Source organism: Microcaecilia unicolor, chromosome 6 (assembly GCF_901765095.1).
Source record: "Microcaecilia unicolor chromosome 6, aMicUni1.1, whole genome shotgun sequence".
Classification (NCBI taxonomy): Eukaryota; Metazoa; Chordata; class Amphibia; order Gymnophiona; family Siphonopidae; genus Microcaecilia; species Microcaecilia unicolor.
Window position 1 is genome coordinate 155,626,255 of NC_044036.1, and position 17,845 is coordinate 155,644,099.

The 17,845-nt window shown below is 42.7% G+C and overlaps 1 protein-coding gene across 1 annotated transcript in view; it reads left to right on the forward strand.

Annotated features, from left to right (window-relative positions):
- C6H3orf67 (chromosome 6 C3orf67 homolog) overlaps positions 1–17,845 on the forward strand; it is a 223,410-nt gene that overhangs the window by 14,847 nt on the left and 190,718 nt on the right. The window contains exon 4 of the mRNA XM_030206446.1: positions 2,913–2,985. Within this exon, the coding sequence (XP_030062306.1) occupies positions 2,913–2,985 (73 nt within the window). The remainder of the gene's footprint in view (positions 1–2,912; positions 2,986–17,845) is intronic.

The following is a 17,845-nucleotide window of genomic DNA, read 5'->3' on the forward strand; positions in this document are numbered from 1 at the left end:
AGTCCTGGATAAGCCTTGGGGGCATAGGGAATTGGGGGGTTACGTTTGAGGGGGGGGGGGTCATTGGTATCAGGTTAAACACTTTGAGTGGGGATCGGAGGTGTTAAGCACTTTGGGGGAGAGGGGATCAGGTCTGGAGGAAGGCTAGGAGGAGATGTGCTGCTGCAGCTTAGTTACTTTGGGCAGCAGCTGCACTACCCAACTGCAGGTAGCATGGCTGCACTTAACACTACTTCTTGAGGTGGCATTATGTGCAGCCTCGCTATCGGCAGTCATGACAGCTTTATATGGTACCAACAAGGCTATCTACACTCTGCCTGTATGCATGTTAAGCAGCTAACATAGGTCTTCTACTGTGCTAGCTCACGTCTGCTCTAATGGCTACTGTGCAGTAAAATCCACATTAGTTGCTGGAATTCTGCGCAACTGCGGAGTGCAGTATTTGTGCAGAATTTGTGTGCCACTGCCATCAACAAACCCCCCCCCCCCCAGCCTTGGTCATCCTGCTATTGCACCCTTTGCCATGCCGCCCACCCGCCTCCCCCAAGCCTACCTATGCCCTGGTAGTCTAGATGCCTTGTCGGGGCAGGAAAGAACCCCACTCTTTCCTTCCCGCTGATGCTGCTCTGGGCCAATGCCGCCACTTTTTTCAAAATGGCCACCGAGACTTCAAGTGGTGGCACCGGCCCAGAGCAGCAGCAGTGGGCAGGAAAGAGTGGGGTTCTTTTCGCCCCAAAGAGGTACTCCTGTGCAGCTCCTGCCTCACGGGTGAGTGCAGGAGCAGTTGAAAAAAATGTGGGGGGAGGGAGGGCGGGAGCTGTTAACAAAACAAAAAAAACAGGGTGGCTGCTGTGTGGGGGAAAGAGACTGTAAAAAAAAGGTGGCTACTGAGGGGAGGAGGGGGCTGTAAAAAAGGTGGATGCTGTGGGGTACAGAGGGCTGTAAAAAAAAAGGCTGTAAAAAAAGTGGATGCTTTGAGGCAGAGGGAACTATGAAAAAGAGGTGGTAGATGCCGTGGGTGGAGGGAGGGCTGTAAAAAAAAAGGTGGATGCTATTTGTGGGTGGAGGGAAGGGGGCAGTAAAGGTGGGTACAGAGAGGGGGCTTGAAGAAAAATATGGATGCTAGGAAAAATATGGATGGTATCTGTGTACAGGGAGGGGGCTGTAATGTTTAAATTATGACTAATAAACTTGAGTAATTTGCAAATTTTGTGCACAGAATTTTGCAGAATTTGCAAATTTTGTTCACAGAATTTTGATTTTTTTTTGGGGGGGGGGGGCGCAGAATTCCGCCAGGAGTAAAAGTGTCTTTATATGCATGAGAGAGTATGGTTCTCAACTCAGTTCAGTCAGTCAGGTATTCAGGATATCTATAATAAATCTGCATGCACTGTCTCTATTGTATGCAATTCTAACTCTTGCATATTCATCCTGACTGACTGGCAGTGTCTTGAGGACTGTATCAAGAACTCCTGCTCTGTACCTGTATTCTCTAAACAATGCATTAAAATCTGCATGTAAAAATTTCTCTACTTTATTTCTATATGAAATCTTAATAGACACAAATGAGACTTGCAGAAATAACATTTTTGAACTAGAGGCTGATCAAAACTGCTTTATTCAGTTTTGTCTGAAACTGACACCGGAACTGCCTGAGAGCTTTTGGCCAAAACTGAAACTGCAGCCGAAACTCCACCTGGTTTTGACCAAAACCGAAACCTAACCCAAAAAGCCTCCAAGCAAACTTGCCTCCACAAACATGGACCACAGCTAATGGAAAAACTGAAAAAAAAAAACCTTGATGTTTTTACAGCGGCTGACTTTGTATCACATTTGGCATGACAGCTGATACCATAACTCCACAGAGAAGCTAATTCCTAAGAAGCTTATCATTCGAAATTTTCATGCTAAAATTTCTTTTATCAAAATCATTTATGGGGGCATTCTATTTACCATATAAAACTATTGTGCAAGATCATAACTGCATTACATAGAATACAAAGAATAGCCCCTCTCCTACCCAGGTCTACCTTACAACCCCCAATTGTTTAGGGGTCTAGTGTTTTTAGCTCGCCGTTAAAATCAGCTGTCGCTAAATGCCAAAACGCCCATAGGAATATTATGGGCGTTTCGGCGTTTACAGCCAGCTGATTTCTATTGCAAGCTAAAAACGCTAATGTGGCTTAGTAAAAGACCCCTTAGTGATGTAGTCAGGCTAAGAGTGATGTCCCAATTGCAGCAGCCATTTTGAGAGCAGAACCGGAATAGGCAGGAATAACTCTGGAATGCTTCTGCCCCAACTATTTCCCTAGACCACCAAGGGTTGTAAGGTAAGCAAACTGGGCCTATGGGTGGAAAGGAATAAGGCACTCAGGGGGATCCAGCAAGAGGAGCAACTCCTGTTTTGGGGGGAGGGAGGGAGACAAATGGGACAAAGCACACATTTTCAGATTCCACTGATGAAAACACATGGTCATTTTCAGCCAAAAATAAAATAACCTTTTGACCAAAACTGAAACCAGACAGAAAAAGGTTTTTAGGCCAGTTTCTGAGCCATAACCAAAATCAAAATTTGGCTGGCCTCCATTTTGAACTAATTAGTTTTTCTATATTTTGGTTCACTTTATTATTACAGGGCCTATATATGAGGGGTTTTCTTCCATTATGTGTATGTGGGGGAAAATGATCCGCATATAAGGTCTTATATGTTTATTTATTGTATTTGTATCCCACATTTTCCCACCTTTTTGCAGACTCAATGTGGCTTACAGAGTATAGATATGATAACGTCGTCACATGATTTAAAAACAGTCGATCATAAGCAGAGGTGAAAGAGGATTTAGGTAGGACATCACTATAATCTTAACTGTAAAGACTGTTTACAACATGTACTTATTTTTCTTTAATTCCAGTTGGACTGATCCAGCAGTTCCTTATACTTCAGGTTAATGTACCCTTGGGAAAAGACTTTTCCATTGAATTGCTGTAAGTTACACAAAACTTTCTTGAATGCTGTATTATGTAAGTAGACAGTAAATCAATTGAACTAATACCAGCAACCATTAATTGCAACTGGCAGATTTTACATTAAAATGCAATGACTTGTCAAGTCAACATGAAGTAATTAAGCTAATTTAATTGTTATTTCTGAAAGCCTAGTATACTCTAGCATTTCCCTGGGGATAAAAAAACAAATTCCATCTGCTGAACAAAACAGAAAAAAATATATTTATGGCAGGATAATTCTTTACATCAGAATTATATCTAGATGGAGTAGATAGTACAACATAGACCCGATATAACGTGGAAAATGGGGTCCAAATTTTTCCATTGCATTTTAAGTGAGTCCGGATTATATGGGGTCTCTGTTATCCGCACCTGCACTCCAGTTCAGAGAGAGGCTGCATGTTTCATTGAAAAATCAAATGCACTTTATTAAACATTATATCCACACATTAAAAGTAAATGTGATCACAATACAGAAAATACAGGCTAAAATTAATATCCTGGTTTAGTAACTGAGTCCAGAGTTGACTGTTTTGATTTTTCTCGTTTCTTCCATTTTGCAGTTTCAATAATTGATTTCAAATTTAAGAATATGCTAAATAAATAAATAAAAATAAAATAAAAATAAAAAATGCTAGTACCAATCAGGATGTCACCTCTGTGGGGCAGCACTTTACAAAACCAGTGATTTCATGGTAAGAATCCTGAAAGGGAACTTTGTATCAGGTGTTCAGCGCTGCGTGCGTCTGGTAGCGCTATACAAATGCTAATAATAATAATAATACAGGAACGTAAGACCTTGAAGTCAGAATGATTAAATATTTTGACACCCACCAGACAGGACTTAACAAAGATCGGGGTTTTCTAGCCCAGTATAAAACCATAAAATTGTACTGCTTTGTCACCCTCCTGTCTCCATGCATATCTCCCTGTCCCTCATCCACCCAACTCTTCCTGGCTCTCACCTATCCACCCCATCCTGTTTAGACTGTCACTGAAATGCTTTGATGTTTCACTTATATATACTAACACTATACTACTTTTTCCACTAAACAAAATTGAAAATGATACAAAAAATCAGTATATTATTCAAATATAGTATGGAGGAAAAAAAAGCCTCACAGAGCTCCTAGACAATGTAACCGTCTATTGGAGCTGAAACGGATCTTAATCTGATCCTCTGTTCATCATTGGCTCTAAAAAAACACTTCCAAAATGTCATATTATTCATTGCTCACTAACAAGTGATTAATTTATGAAAATAACTGTCGTGACAATTTATAGTTCCATAAAATTGTTGCTTCGCAATATATTAGAACTTATCTTTTACATTAGAAGACTTCAAACACAATTCTTCAGACGCTCCAAGCCAACGATGGTCAGCATTTCGAAAAAAAACTGCTTCAGGGCTTAGGTAGCGCTAGTCCTCTGTCAATAAAAAGAAAATCAAATTATACATCACTACAGTTATCAAACAATGATATACTGATCTTTAACAAACTCGCCCCCTCACTTGAAAAACGCGTTAGCGATGGTCTCCAGTGCTCTGCAATGTTCTTCCTTCAAAATGGCTCCGATTTATAATACATGATGTCAGACGCCATGCAATCGATTAGGCAATCAAAATAGAACATTATCGGGAGCTTTAAATGCATATCAACACTCACAGTAACCTAAAAGAAATGGCACCATTCAATTCTTGAGTTGAGCCCTGCGGGTTCCAAAGAGTGTAGTCGATAGATCCATTTCTGCTCAAGTTGTAGCAACATCTGTCGGAGATCTCCCCCTCTCGGAGACCTCCGCACAATTTGCAAAATAACACATTTTAGATCTTTGAATTCATGAAGCTTCTCTTTACAATGCATGACCAGTGGCAAACCAATTTTTTTTATATGTATCGCACTTCTGTGCTCAGTTAACCGTGTAGTTAACATGCGAGATGTCTGTCCTACATAGATCTTATTGCATGGGCATCTCAAAATATATATTACATTTTCAGACATGCATGTTGACAAAGACGTTAGCTTGTATGTCTTATGATCAACTGGATTGACAAAGATAGTAGTTTTGTCCGTAATGTCACAAAAACTACAGTTGCCACACTTAAAATGCCCTTGCACACTTGATGCCTGATTCAAATCTTCAATGTGACAGAGGACTAGCGCTACCTAAGCCCTGAAGCAGTTTTTTTCGAAACGCTGGCCATCGTTGGCTTGGAGCGTCTGAAGAATTGTGTTTGAAGTCTTCTAATGTAAAAGATAAGTTCTAATATATTGCGAAGCAACAATTTTATGGAACTATAAATTTTGTCACGACAGTTATTTTCATAAATTAATCACTTGTTAGAGAGCAATGAATAATATGACATTTTTGGAGGTTTTTTTTTAGAGTCAATGATGAACAGAGGATCAGATTAAGATCCGTTTCAGCTCCAATAGACGGTTACATTGTCTAGGAGCTCTGTGAGGCTTTTTTTCCTCCATACTATATTTGAATAATATACTGATTTTTTGTATCATTTTCAATTTTGTTTAGTGGAAAAAGTAGTATAATGTTATTATTTATTTTGAGTGAATTTTTCCACACCTTATTGGTTGATTTGTAGTGGTCACTTATTTATACTGTCATCTACCAACATTTGCTTATTTCCGATCTGACGAAGAAGGGCAATCTTCGAAAGCTAATCAAGAAATGTATTAAGTTATGTCCAATAAAAATGGTATCAACTTATTTTCTTTTCCACGTTTTATTTTGTTTTATTTCTATTGATTAAAATTAAGAATATGAATCATGTCCACATTTTCAGATTGCAGCCATTGAAGAACAGTATCCATTGCTGCTAAAGCCAATGTAATATTTGGTGGTGGAGGTGGAGAGTCATCTTCATCACTGCTATCCTGAGATTGATATTCAGTATGTGCATGATGACTTAAAGCATTTGCTGCAATTGTCTGGTCATTTAGACGAACATATGTAGGGCACTCGTCGTTGATATGAATCCATTCCATAGTGTCCTCAATACCACACTGCACAAACAGTTCTTGACACATAGCTTCCATCTTCTCTTTGGAGTCCGACTCACCTTCCGGTTTCCCTGTTTCTGGCTCAAATGCTTCATGTAACCCTCTCTCCCAGCCTGTTTCAATTGTAGATGGTGTTATTACATCCCATGCCTTCCTGCCAGATCGAAAACACTGTTGAGTGTTAGCTTTTTCAGACATTCAGTTATGGTTATTTGCTCATCAATGATCAGTTTTATTAAGTTTCTGTGATATTGCATCTTGAATGTTGAAATGACACCTTGGTCCAAAGGTTGAATCTTGGAGCTGGTGTTTTTTGGAGGAGTAGCCTAGTGGTTAGTGCAGTGGACTTTGATCCTGGGGAACTGAGTTTGAGTCCCACCGCAGCTCCTTGTGACTCTGGGCAAGTCACTTAACCCTCCATTGCCCCTGGTACAAAATAAGTACCTGAATATATGTAAAACCGCTTTGAATGTAGTTGCAAAAACCTCAGAAAGGTGGTATATTTTATTTTTATTACATTTGTACCCCGCGCTTTCCCACTCATGGCAGGCTCAATGCGGCTTACATATTGTATACAGGTACTTATTTGTACCTGGGGCAATGGAGGGTTAAGTGACTTGCCCAGAGTCACAAGGAGCTGCCTGTGCCTGAAGTGGGAATCGAACTCAGTTCCTCAGTTCCCCAGGACCAAAGTCCACCACCCTAACCACTAGGCCACTCCTCCACTCCCATCATGTTCTGGGCAGACTTCAATGGTCTATGCCCTGAAAATGGCAGAAAATTGCGGTCAAGTATGCACATAAAGTAGCACATATGAGTTTAAATTGTTGGGCAGACTATATGGACCATGCAGGTCTTTTTCTGCCGTCATCTACTATGTTACTATGTTAGTTTGCTTGCTTGCTTTGTTTGTGTGCATGGCAATGATGGCTGCATGGGGAACGACCCAGCCGTAATGGAACTAATCCCCAAGTCCCATTTCCCCCTTTCCCTTCCTTAAATGAACATGCATGGATGACACAAAAAGTTTGTGAAACCACTCCTCAAAAATGTCGGCAGTCATCCATGCATTTTACTGTGACAGTAAGAAACGCTAGCATTTGTACGTTTTTGTGGTTGGAAACACCGGGGAGACTGAGATTTCCCTATGCACAGCAGTTTTACTTTGTGTGTATCAGTCTTATTGACACAAAACGGCAAAGTCACTCTTAGGCTTATTTTCAAAGCACTTAGCCTCCCAAAGTTCCATAGAAACCTATGGAACTTAGCCTCCCAAAGTGCTTTGAAAATATGCCTATCTGTCTTTCATCAATTTGAAACCCTGTGCCTTTTGTTTGTCAGGTTTACTGGCTAAGGTCTGCTCAGGAAGCATGCGATACCAAAATCCTGTCTTTTCACAATTGTAAATTTGCTCTGGAACATAACCTCCTTTATCGATGATAGCTTTTAAATTTGGTGGATAATCATCAGCTGCTTGAGTGTCAGCTGATCAAAGTTCAACAGAAATTGCAACTTTTCTGATGCCATACCTCTTTTTAAATCAGGTAAACCAACCCTTACTTGCTTTAAATTCCTTTTCCTCTGCTTGTAGCCCACGCTGTTTGTCTAGTTCCTTTTCAGTTTTCTGCTTGACCCCTGATTATTTCTCCGGAGATAAGCGTTCCTTCTGCTTGTTCTTGGTTAAACCAAGTGAACGACTTTATCCAGCGATCTTTCGCTTGCTTGCTTTAGCCGTTTTCGTTGGAGACCCTCATCTGCGTCAAAATCACTTGTGGCTTGCCGTAAGTTTGCTTCTTCAAAGATAACTCACTTCTAATTGATAAAGGAAGTGAATTCCATATAGCGGGAGCTTTAAAGAAAAAAGCACTCTGATGTGGTGGATGCTTGGAATGCCCTCCCGCGGGAGGTGGTGGAGAGGAAAATGGTAACGGAATTCAAACATGCGTGGGATAAACATAAAGGAATCCTACTCAGAAGGAAGGGATCCCCAGAAGCTTAGCCGGTGGTGGGAGGTGGGGATAGTGCTGGGCAGACTTATACGGTCTGTGCCACAGCCGGTGGTGGGAGGCGGGGCAGGTGGTTGGGAGGTGGGGATAGTGCTGGGCAGACTTATACGGTCTGTGCCCTGAAAAAGACAGGTGCAAATCAAGGTAAGGTATACACAAAAAATGACACGTGAGTTTATCTTGTTGGGCAGACTGGGTGGACCGTGCAGGTCTTTTTCTGCCGTCATCTACTATGTTACTATCCAGCTTATAATCGAAAGAAACGCCTATATTGCGACCCAAATCGGGAGATGGGCGTCTTTCTCCCGTGGGCACCCAAATCTGTATAATCGAAAGCCGATTTTTGGGCGTTCCAACTGCAGTCTGTCGCGGAACGGGTAAAGTTGATGGGGGCGTGTTGGAGGCGTGGTGAAGGCGGAACTGGGACGTAGTTATCGGCCGAGGAGAGATGGGCGTCTTTAGCTGATGATCGAAAAAAAAAGGCGTTTTTACTGCGATTTTGGACCCTTTTTTTTCATGAACAGGTCCCATAAAAGTGCCCCAACTGACCAGATGACCACTGGAGGGAATCGGGGATGACTTCCCCGGACTCCCCCAGTGGTCACTAACCCCCCTCCCACCAAAAAAAGCCCACTTTACAAACTTTTTTTCCAGCCTCTATGCCAGCCTCAAATGCCGTACCCACCTCTATGACAGCAGAATGTGTTCTATCCTGTGACAGCCTTTCCCTGGTTCTGATGTGGCTCTCGGATGAGTGTGACACCTTCTCTGTTATGAGCACTGCAGAGTCACATCAGCAATGCATTGTGGTGGGTGTAGGGTATTGGGCTCTGTGATTCCACTAGCTTGTGGCAAATGCTCACGATGTTGGTAGTTGGTAGGCTCTACTCCCATGGTGCTTTTCCCCCTGCTTACTGGGTCAGAGTGTGCCCTGTTTTGTTTCCGGTATTCCATGAGGTAGTGGCCATTTTTGTAAGCCAGTTTTAGATCCCTTTCACGTGTTAGCCACGTTATAGAACTTAGTTCTTCCCTTGAATGTGGCTGAAAGAGGGCATTGTACAACATTCTGCCAGCTCTGACCTACTGCTCATCTCAGTACCAGGGAGACTCGTTGCCAGTGGGGCACAACCTCTGATCTGCAGTTAACTGTGAGTAAGCGTGCTTATTCCAATAAAGGACGTTTTCGGAGAGATTAGTCTTCAGGTGTCAACTGCTGTGCCAATGTTATATAGCAGCAACAAGTCCTAGAGGCCTGCGTGTATGCAGGTCCTTAGAGCACTTTTAGTGGGTACCGCAGTGCACTTCAGCCAGGCGGACCCAGGCCCATCCCCCCCTACCTATAACACTTGTACTGGTAAATGGGAGGCCTCCAAAACCCACTGTACCCACATGTAGGTGCCCCCTTCACCCCTAAGAGCTATGGTAGTGTTGTACATTTGTGGGTAGTGGGTTTTGGGGGAGGGGGGTTGGGTACTCAGCACCCGTGGTAAGGGAGCTATGCATGTGGGAGCATTGTCTGAAGTCCACCGCACTGACCTCTAGGGTGCCCAGTTGGTGTCCTGGCATGTCAGGGGGGCGAGTGTACTACGAATCGTGGCCCCTTCCACGACCAAATGGCTCGGATTAGGACGTTTTTGAGCTGGGCGTTTTTAGTTTCCATTATTGCTAAAAAAAACCAAACGCCCAGCTGAAAAACGTCCATTTTATCGAAAATACGGTCTGTCCCGCCTCTTCACGTACCCGTTTTCGGACATAGACACTCATGGAGATAGGCGTTCGCGTTCGATTATGCCCCTCCATGTGTGGATTCCAATTGAGCGACATGAGGACCTGGAAGGACCAAATGATGGACATTTAAAAGATCGAAGAACATGTCCTTCTCATTTGTTCTCACAACATATGACATAGAAAGGTTCAGTATCTTCAGTTCATTGCATTGGAAGATTATAGATATGAAAAAATTCTAAATGCATTTAGGGCCCTATTTACTAATTTTTCCTCATAGACAAAATAGAAGAAAACCTCTAATAAATAGTCTCAGTGAATTTAAAGTATGGATTGAGCTGGAACATTACAGTTGTAATTATGATGGCAGAGGGGATTCTAATCAGGGTCCTTTCTCTTCTATGATTCTGAGGCCCTTACAAGGACCACATAGGCAGAGATAACCAGCTATCTTGTGCTGAGTATTAGCACTTAGCTGGATAAGCGCTATTTAACCAGCCAGGAACTGTTCCTGGCCAGTTAAATGGCTTTGAATATCGAGCCTCATATTTTTTTAGGCAAGAAAACTAACAAATCATTCTGTTTTAGGCTTGAGGCAGAAGATTACAACTCAGTGAATCAATGTTCATCATCTGATTCTGCTTGCTATTATTCAGTGAACAGTGCTAAGAGACTGGCACCATCAGCTCATAAATGTCATGGTACTAGACATGCTGAGCACACCTGACGTGCAACTAAACAAAATCAATGGCTTTTACCTTTCTTCCAAAAGTAATGGTGTCAAAATGGGTCTCCAGAATACTTTAACCAAAGAGATAGTTCTATGTTATATAAACAGAAAGGTAACTAAATATTTAAAATGTCAGTTTTACTTCTTTTATATAGTGGAATAAATGTGCTACACCATAAACCCGTTATAATGCAGCTCAATATAACGCGGGATCGGTTACAACATGGTCAGAGCTTGGACCCCAGAATTTCATGTGTTTCAGGTGCAAGCTAATTATTTCTGATATAGTTCTTTAAATTGGCACAATACTGGCTAACATGGAAATTTCTAAAAAAGGAAAAGAAAAGCATGGTCAGTCCAAGAAAAACTACAAGCGTTAGACCTTTTAAAATCAGGAAAAATGCAAACGGAGACGTAATGGCACATGGCCGTCGGCGCGTTCACTCTAGGGGGTGGATCAATAAATATTAACAGATGATTCTACATTATTTGGGGGGAAATAAAGAGGCAAATCTATTCTGAGCAAATGACTCTCTGCCCTGGAGTTGCTACTATCATTTACTGACATTCTGCAAAAAATAGTCAATGAAAGATGAAGTTATAAAATAGAATTTAAAATTGGACTGAAAAGCAATTTTGCTTTTAAATCGTTTTCAAATGTAGATGTTAAGTGTGAAATGAATGCAGTTAATAGCCATAGCTGAGAGAGTTATGCACCTGCTGATTACTGAAAAATTATTATAAATGAGGTTGATTTTCTCTTTGACTGCCTCATTTTTTCTCAACATGCTCTCATTACTTTTCAATCATGTGCCTGACCCGTAGATATGAATGCTCACATGTAGGCTTAATAAAATATATTAACTCTTCTATCACTGCTTATATGTTTCTGAGAAAATTGAAACAGAAGTAGACATCTGTGGCTCTGCTGGATCTGAGCCAAGGCAATCTGGTTTTCCATAGGTGGAAAAAGAGAGATTTTTGCACCAAGGGTCTGTGATTGCTCCCCTACTCCCCATCACCCCAAAACAAGTCTTCACATGTCCTTGCTTTCTTTCGTGGTCCCCTTGGGGCATTGTCTGTTACACATGTGTATTAATGACTCTCCAATTAGGTGGGAGCCATACTCGGCAGTTTTATTATGTAAACCTATTGCTAAGCACTACCTGTGCTCAGCCCCTGATCTCAGCCTGTGTTATGCTCAACCTTGATACTGGACTCCGGGTTGTTCTGATCCTGACTTCACTGCCAACTTGTGCTTGAGGCTTCAGTCTGCATTTTTCCTCATTGCCTGTTGTTGCCTTGGACTTCTGACTAGGCTTATGGCCATGCTTCTCCTTCTCCTGCTCTAGGATCCACTCTGTCTCCAGCCTTCTGTCTTTGATCCCTACCCTAATGCTTATAGCTGAGCTCCGGTGGCCAATGACAGTCAGAGGCTCTACTGAAGGGTGTGAGGTAGCTGCTGAACATCATTCTTCCCTATAGGGTAAGAACTCGCAGAGGAACAGGAACTATGCCCTTGTCCCATTTACCTCCTCTTTTTTTTTTATATCACTACTATTGCTAACAAGTATAAGTTGAGGATATTCTGAAGGTTTTTGTTTTTAAAATTTTATTCTGTCTAAATTTTAAAGATAAGCAATAATAGAACTAGCATAGGAAAGTCTTTGAACACTTGAAACGGATACATACATAACCCCTACTCCCTTACCCTCTTTTCCCACAGAATATGGGTAATAATATTTTAGTAGAAACTATCTCTATAAACACACAGCCCTATGATGCATGATTTTTATGTCTAAAGTGGATCCTCAAAAGGCAGGTAAGACTCTACTTCTTGTCCGCCTAGTGCCTCTTTCTTCATTGATCCAACAGTAAATAGAAATGATAACTTCAAGTCAGACTTCAAATATATGCCAAAAATGTCTTAATAGAAAAACGTATCTCAAAAAATTGATTGCAGCCACCTCTCCTGCCATGAAATCTTATTTCGAAAACACTGCATCAGGGTCAAGGCACCGAAGAGCTTTATTTTTCTAACACCTGGAAAATAATACACAGCAGCCTAGTCGAGCACACTACCAACTCAGCAAGCACCTCCACCTGAAACCAGTGATGACACCAGTCCTGCCACAACACACCAGCCACGACTGCCATCGGTGACCATACAGTCCAGCTCTTCGCTGCATCCACCTCAGCTGTCCAGCTTCAACCAAGGATGACCATAGCACCTGAGGCTGGTGGGACAGCTGAGAGGCCAGGTCCCTCAGGGCCAGCACACACACCCTCGCTGGGTGCTGGGCACAGCAGCAGATCTGACACCCGGCCAATCAGGTGACCTGATTTTTAGGCTGAGGCAGAGGCAGCAGGATGGAGTGATGACAATGAGGCCAGTGGTAACTTCACGGTATGACTGACTCATTTTCAGCTCCTCTAGGCCCGGGCCATCACCAGCAGGGGATGGGAGAGGTGGATCCAAGAGGGAGAAATAAGACTGTAATCCACCTCAATGTCATGCTGTGGGCTGTGGGCTGTGTGCTGGGGCGAGGGGGTGGGGCTATGTGTGCTGAGGAAAGGGGGTAGGTTGGGGGGGGTCTGCTGAGGAGAGGGGGTGGGTGTGAGGGGGAGGGGTTTTGTATGCTGTGGGAAGGGGGTAGGGTTGTGTGTGCAGGAGGAGGGGGTATGCTAGAGGGTGGGGGCATGTTTAAGGTGTTGGTGAGGAAGGCATCAAGGAACTGGACAAGGCAGTTGGAGATGGCAGGCAGGGTGAGTCCTGCATTGACTGCTAGCACTGACTAGAAGCTGACGGTGGCCAGAAAGGTGAGGAAGGACTGTCACAGGATTATTCCTGTATGCCCTGAACTGAAGGCGAGGTTGTAGCTGGTTACAGAGGTGCTGTATGGCAGCCCTGTTGAAGCAGAATCTAGTAAGGCATTCCTTGTGAGTGAGGTCCAGGAAGCGGGTGAGGGGCCTGAAACTTTCTGATAGGGATATCTCCACTGGGGCCTCCCCTCCAAACTCTCAATCACCTCCAGCAAGGCGTGAGCCACCAAAACATTCAGCACATCCATGATTGGTGTGCAAGTAGAGGTGCAACCCGCTGATCCCCAAAACACCTCTGTGTACTTTGTGAGACCCAGCACCAGCACACAGTTGTGAGACACACCAACTGCCTAAAACACTTACTCTTCCACCACTGACAAACAATCCAGCCACACACAGCTGCAGTACAAATCACTCACTCTCCCAGCACCAGCAAACTATCCTCACACACAGAAGCAGCACAGTGACAAACTGACAGAGGACATGCAGGTAGGGATGTAGAATGGGAGTTGTGAGGGTTTGTTGAGGGAAGTTGGTGAGATACAGAGAAAGCAATGGGTGTGGCAAGGAGTTGAGGAGCTGAGACACAGAGGAGGCAAGTCAGGACATGCAAAGTTGAAAATGTCCAGACTGGGGCAAACAAACTAAGGTAACAAAATATTTAGCAACTCTTCAATCTTTCTCACAAACAACCACTTCCACCTCTCCACTCTCCAACTCAGCAAAATCACAAATGGATCTAAAGACAAGTTTGGCCTTACCCTAGATCCTTTTAAAGCAAGTCTAATTCTGGTTTGTTATTTGTTATGGGATGGAAACGTTCATTACATAATATTGCCCATGTCACGTCCACAAAACTCCCCCTCTGGGAACATTTTCTTGTAAATGACTAGCAGTCTTGTGTTTTTTTTCCATTTGTTTGATTATACACTTTTGACGTTTTTTCTGCTAGCAAAACATCTATCTGCCTGTTATGCCATTGTTTGGATGTTTTTTGTTGTGAAAATGAGCCCCTTTAGTATTTTGAATAGCTTACAGTCTTCAAATCTTACCTCAGTATTAGCTGTAGAGTTGCAATAGTCGAGCCTTTATATTACCAAGGAATGAGCCAATAACCAAAGAGATTGAACATCAAACAGTGAACTGGCAGTGTGAATTTCCTGAAGTACATAAAAAGATTTTTGCAGTATTTTTCAGTTTCAGGCTGCCTTCCATAAATTACTTAATTAAATAAGTAACATAAAACTGTCACAATAAGGTTTATTGCTGCCAAAACTGTTTTGGTGTTTGCTGGTTGAAACAGCTCTGGATACTGCCTTGTTCTTTTTTTTTTTTTCAGTTGAAGGCAGTCTGTTACTATGTGAGTAACAATCAACAGAACCACAGTCTCAAAAAAGACAGACCACACAGACCGTTACAAACTGTTAAACATACAAACATAAAACATGATACATACGTCCCAATTCCCATAGGATATATAAATGCAAGGTCAGCAGTTAATAAGTCAACGATATTCAGATGTTGGATAGAAACTGAACAACTAGGACTAATGTTCATAACAGAAACATGGTTACACCTTGAAGAAGACCCAATACTGCTCAACCTATGCCCACCGGGATATAAAATAACACACACAACAACAGAACAAAAAAAAGGAGGTGGGGTTGCATTAATATATAAAGCCTCCTTCACAGTAGAGAATGGCAAGGACAGGAAAACAAGACCACCACACAGCATCACAGAGGAAAGGTAGATAATTGCACCTTCTGGATGACAGCAATGAATGACAAGAAGCATATAGTAACATAGTAGATGACGGCAGAAAAAGACCTGCACGGTCCATCCAGTCTGCCCAAGAAGATAAATTCATATGTGCTACTTTTTTTATTTGTACTGTCCTCTTCAGTGCACAGACCGTATAAGTCTGGCCAGCCCTATCCCCGCCTCCCAACCACCAACCCCGGCACAGACCGTATAAGTCTGCCCAGCACTATCCCCGCCTCCCAACCACCAACCCCGCCTCCCAACCACCAGCTCTGGCACAGACCGTATAAGTCTGCCCAGCACTATCCCTGCCACCCACCACCGGCTCTGGCACAGACCGTATAAGTCTGCCCAGCACTAGTCCCGCCTCCCAACCACCAGCCCCAGCACAGACCGTATATGTCTGCCCACACTAGCCCCGCCTCCCAACCACCAGCTCTGCTACCCATTCTAGGCTAAGCTCCTGAGGATCCCTTTCTTCTGCACAGGATTCCTTTGTGTTTATCCCACGCATGTTTGAATTCCGTTACCGTTTTCATCTCCACCACCTCCCGCACCTCCTCACCCAGTAGCATCCATTTTATGAGAAAAAGGGATGAAGTAAGTGAAAACATGCTGAACAAAATAACACCACTCAAAAAGAAAACAAAAAAAACAACCAAGTCCCTGTTTTAATGATGAGCTCCTACATATGAAAAACCTCTGTAGGAAACTAGAAATAAAATGTTCCAAAAACAAAGCAGACATAAACAAAACCATATGGAAGAAAGCTATAAGAATATATAACAATAACATAAAAAGCTAAAGCAGAACACTATAGCAAATATGTGAACCCAGATCAAATCAATACAAAAAAAATATTCAAACTTATATACAGCCTACTAAAAACCCAAACTGTACTAGCATCAAATGAAACACCTCTAACTGCAGATGAACTTGCACAATATTTCGAAGAAAAAACTGTCTACCAGATAACTGCCCTAACTATATGATGAAATAACCACCAGACTGGTTCATCAAAAGCTTTACCAAACATTTCACATCACATGTTTTTGAATGGCCAGTTCCCAGCAGAAAAGGGCGACATTGAACTGATCCCAATACCTAAAAACACCACTAGTAACATCAGTGATCTCACAAACTACACACCAATGGCCTCAATACCGCTACTGACTAAAATGATGGAGGGTCTGGTAGCAAAGCAACTAATGGAATACCTGACACCATTTTCAATTCTCCAAACCTCTCAATCATGTTTCAGATCACTACACAGTACTGAAACAGTCATAACCACTATGATAACAAAATTCAGAAGTCTTAAGTCTAATATGCCATTGACAGAAAATCTTACTACTACAATTCGGTATGTCAAGTGCGTTCAACCTAGTTGACCACAGAACACTAATGATCCTTCTTGACAATATGGGTATTTGCGGTGCAGTGGCAACATGGTTCAATTGTTTTTTGAGGATCAGATCCTATGCTGTAAAAATTTCTAACCATCTCTCAAGCGCCTGGATATCTGAGTGTGGGGTTCCACAAGGGTCTCCAATATCACCTATATTGTTCAATGTTATGATGGCACCACTAGGCAAAGAACTGGAATTAATGGGTTTCAACCCATTCACCTACACTGATTACATCGCCATCTACGTACCCTAACAGCAGCATCACAGAAATATTGGACAAGATTAAAATAGGCCTGGACCTTATGGAAAACTGAGCCACGATTTTCAAACTCAAGATAAATAGAGACAAAACCAAATTCCTGGTTCTATCTAGTCCACACAATTCCAATACTCACCAAAAATTTACAATCAACCAACAAATGTATCAAATTGAAACACAACTAACAATACTAGATATTATACTTGATAAACATCTATTTATGAATAGTCAAGTATCTGGAGTCACAGCAAAAGCTTCAAAACACTATCAGGCTTATTTTCGAAAGAGAAGGGCGCCCATCTTCCAACACAAATCGGGAGCTGGGCGTCCTTCTCTCAGGGTCGTCCAAATCGGCATAATCGAAAGCCGATTTTGGGTATTCTCAACTGCTTTCCATCGCAGGGACGACCAAAGTTCACGGGGGCGTGTCAGCACCGTAGCGAAGGCGGGACGGGTGTGATTAAGAGATGGTCGTCCTCGGCCGATAATGGAAAAAAGAAGGACATCCCTGACGAGCACTTTGCCGACTTGGTCCATTTTTTTCTTGCAACCAAGCCTCAAAAGGTGCCCGAACTGACCAGATGACCACTGGAGGGAATCGGAGATTACCTCCCTTTACTCCCCCAGTGGTCACCAACCCCCTCCCACCCTAAAAAAAAAACTTAAAAAATCTTTTTTGCCAGCTTCTATGCCAGCCTCATAGTAACGTAGTAGATGACAGCAGAAAAAGACCTGAACGGTCCATCCAGTCTGCCCAACAAGATAACTCATTTGTGCTACTTTTTGTGTATACCTTACCTTGATTTGTATCTGTCTTTTTCAGGGCACAGACTGTATAAGTCTGCCCAGCACTAGCCCCGCCTCCTAACCACCAGCCCCTTGATTTGTATCTGTCTTTTTCAGGTTCAAATGTTTCAGGTTCAAATGTTCAGCCTCAAATGTCATACCCAGCTCCATGACAGCAGTATGCAGGTCCCTGGAGCAGTTTTAGTGGGTGCAGTGCACTTCAGCCAGGCGGACCCAGGCCCATCCCCCCCACCTGTTACACTTGTGGTGGTAAATGTGAGCCCCCCCTTCACCCCTTAGGGCTAAGGTAGTGA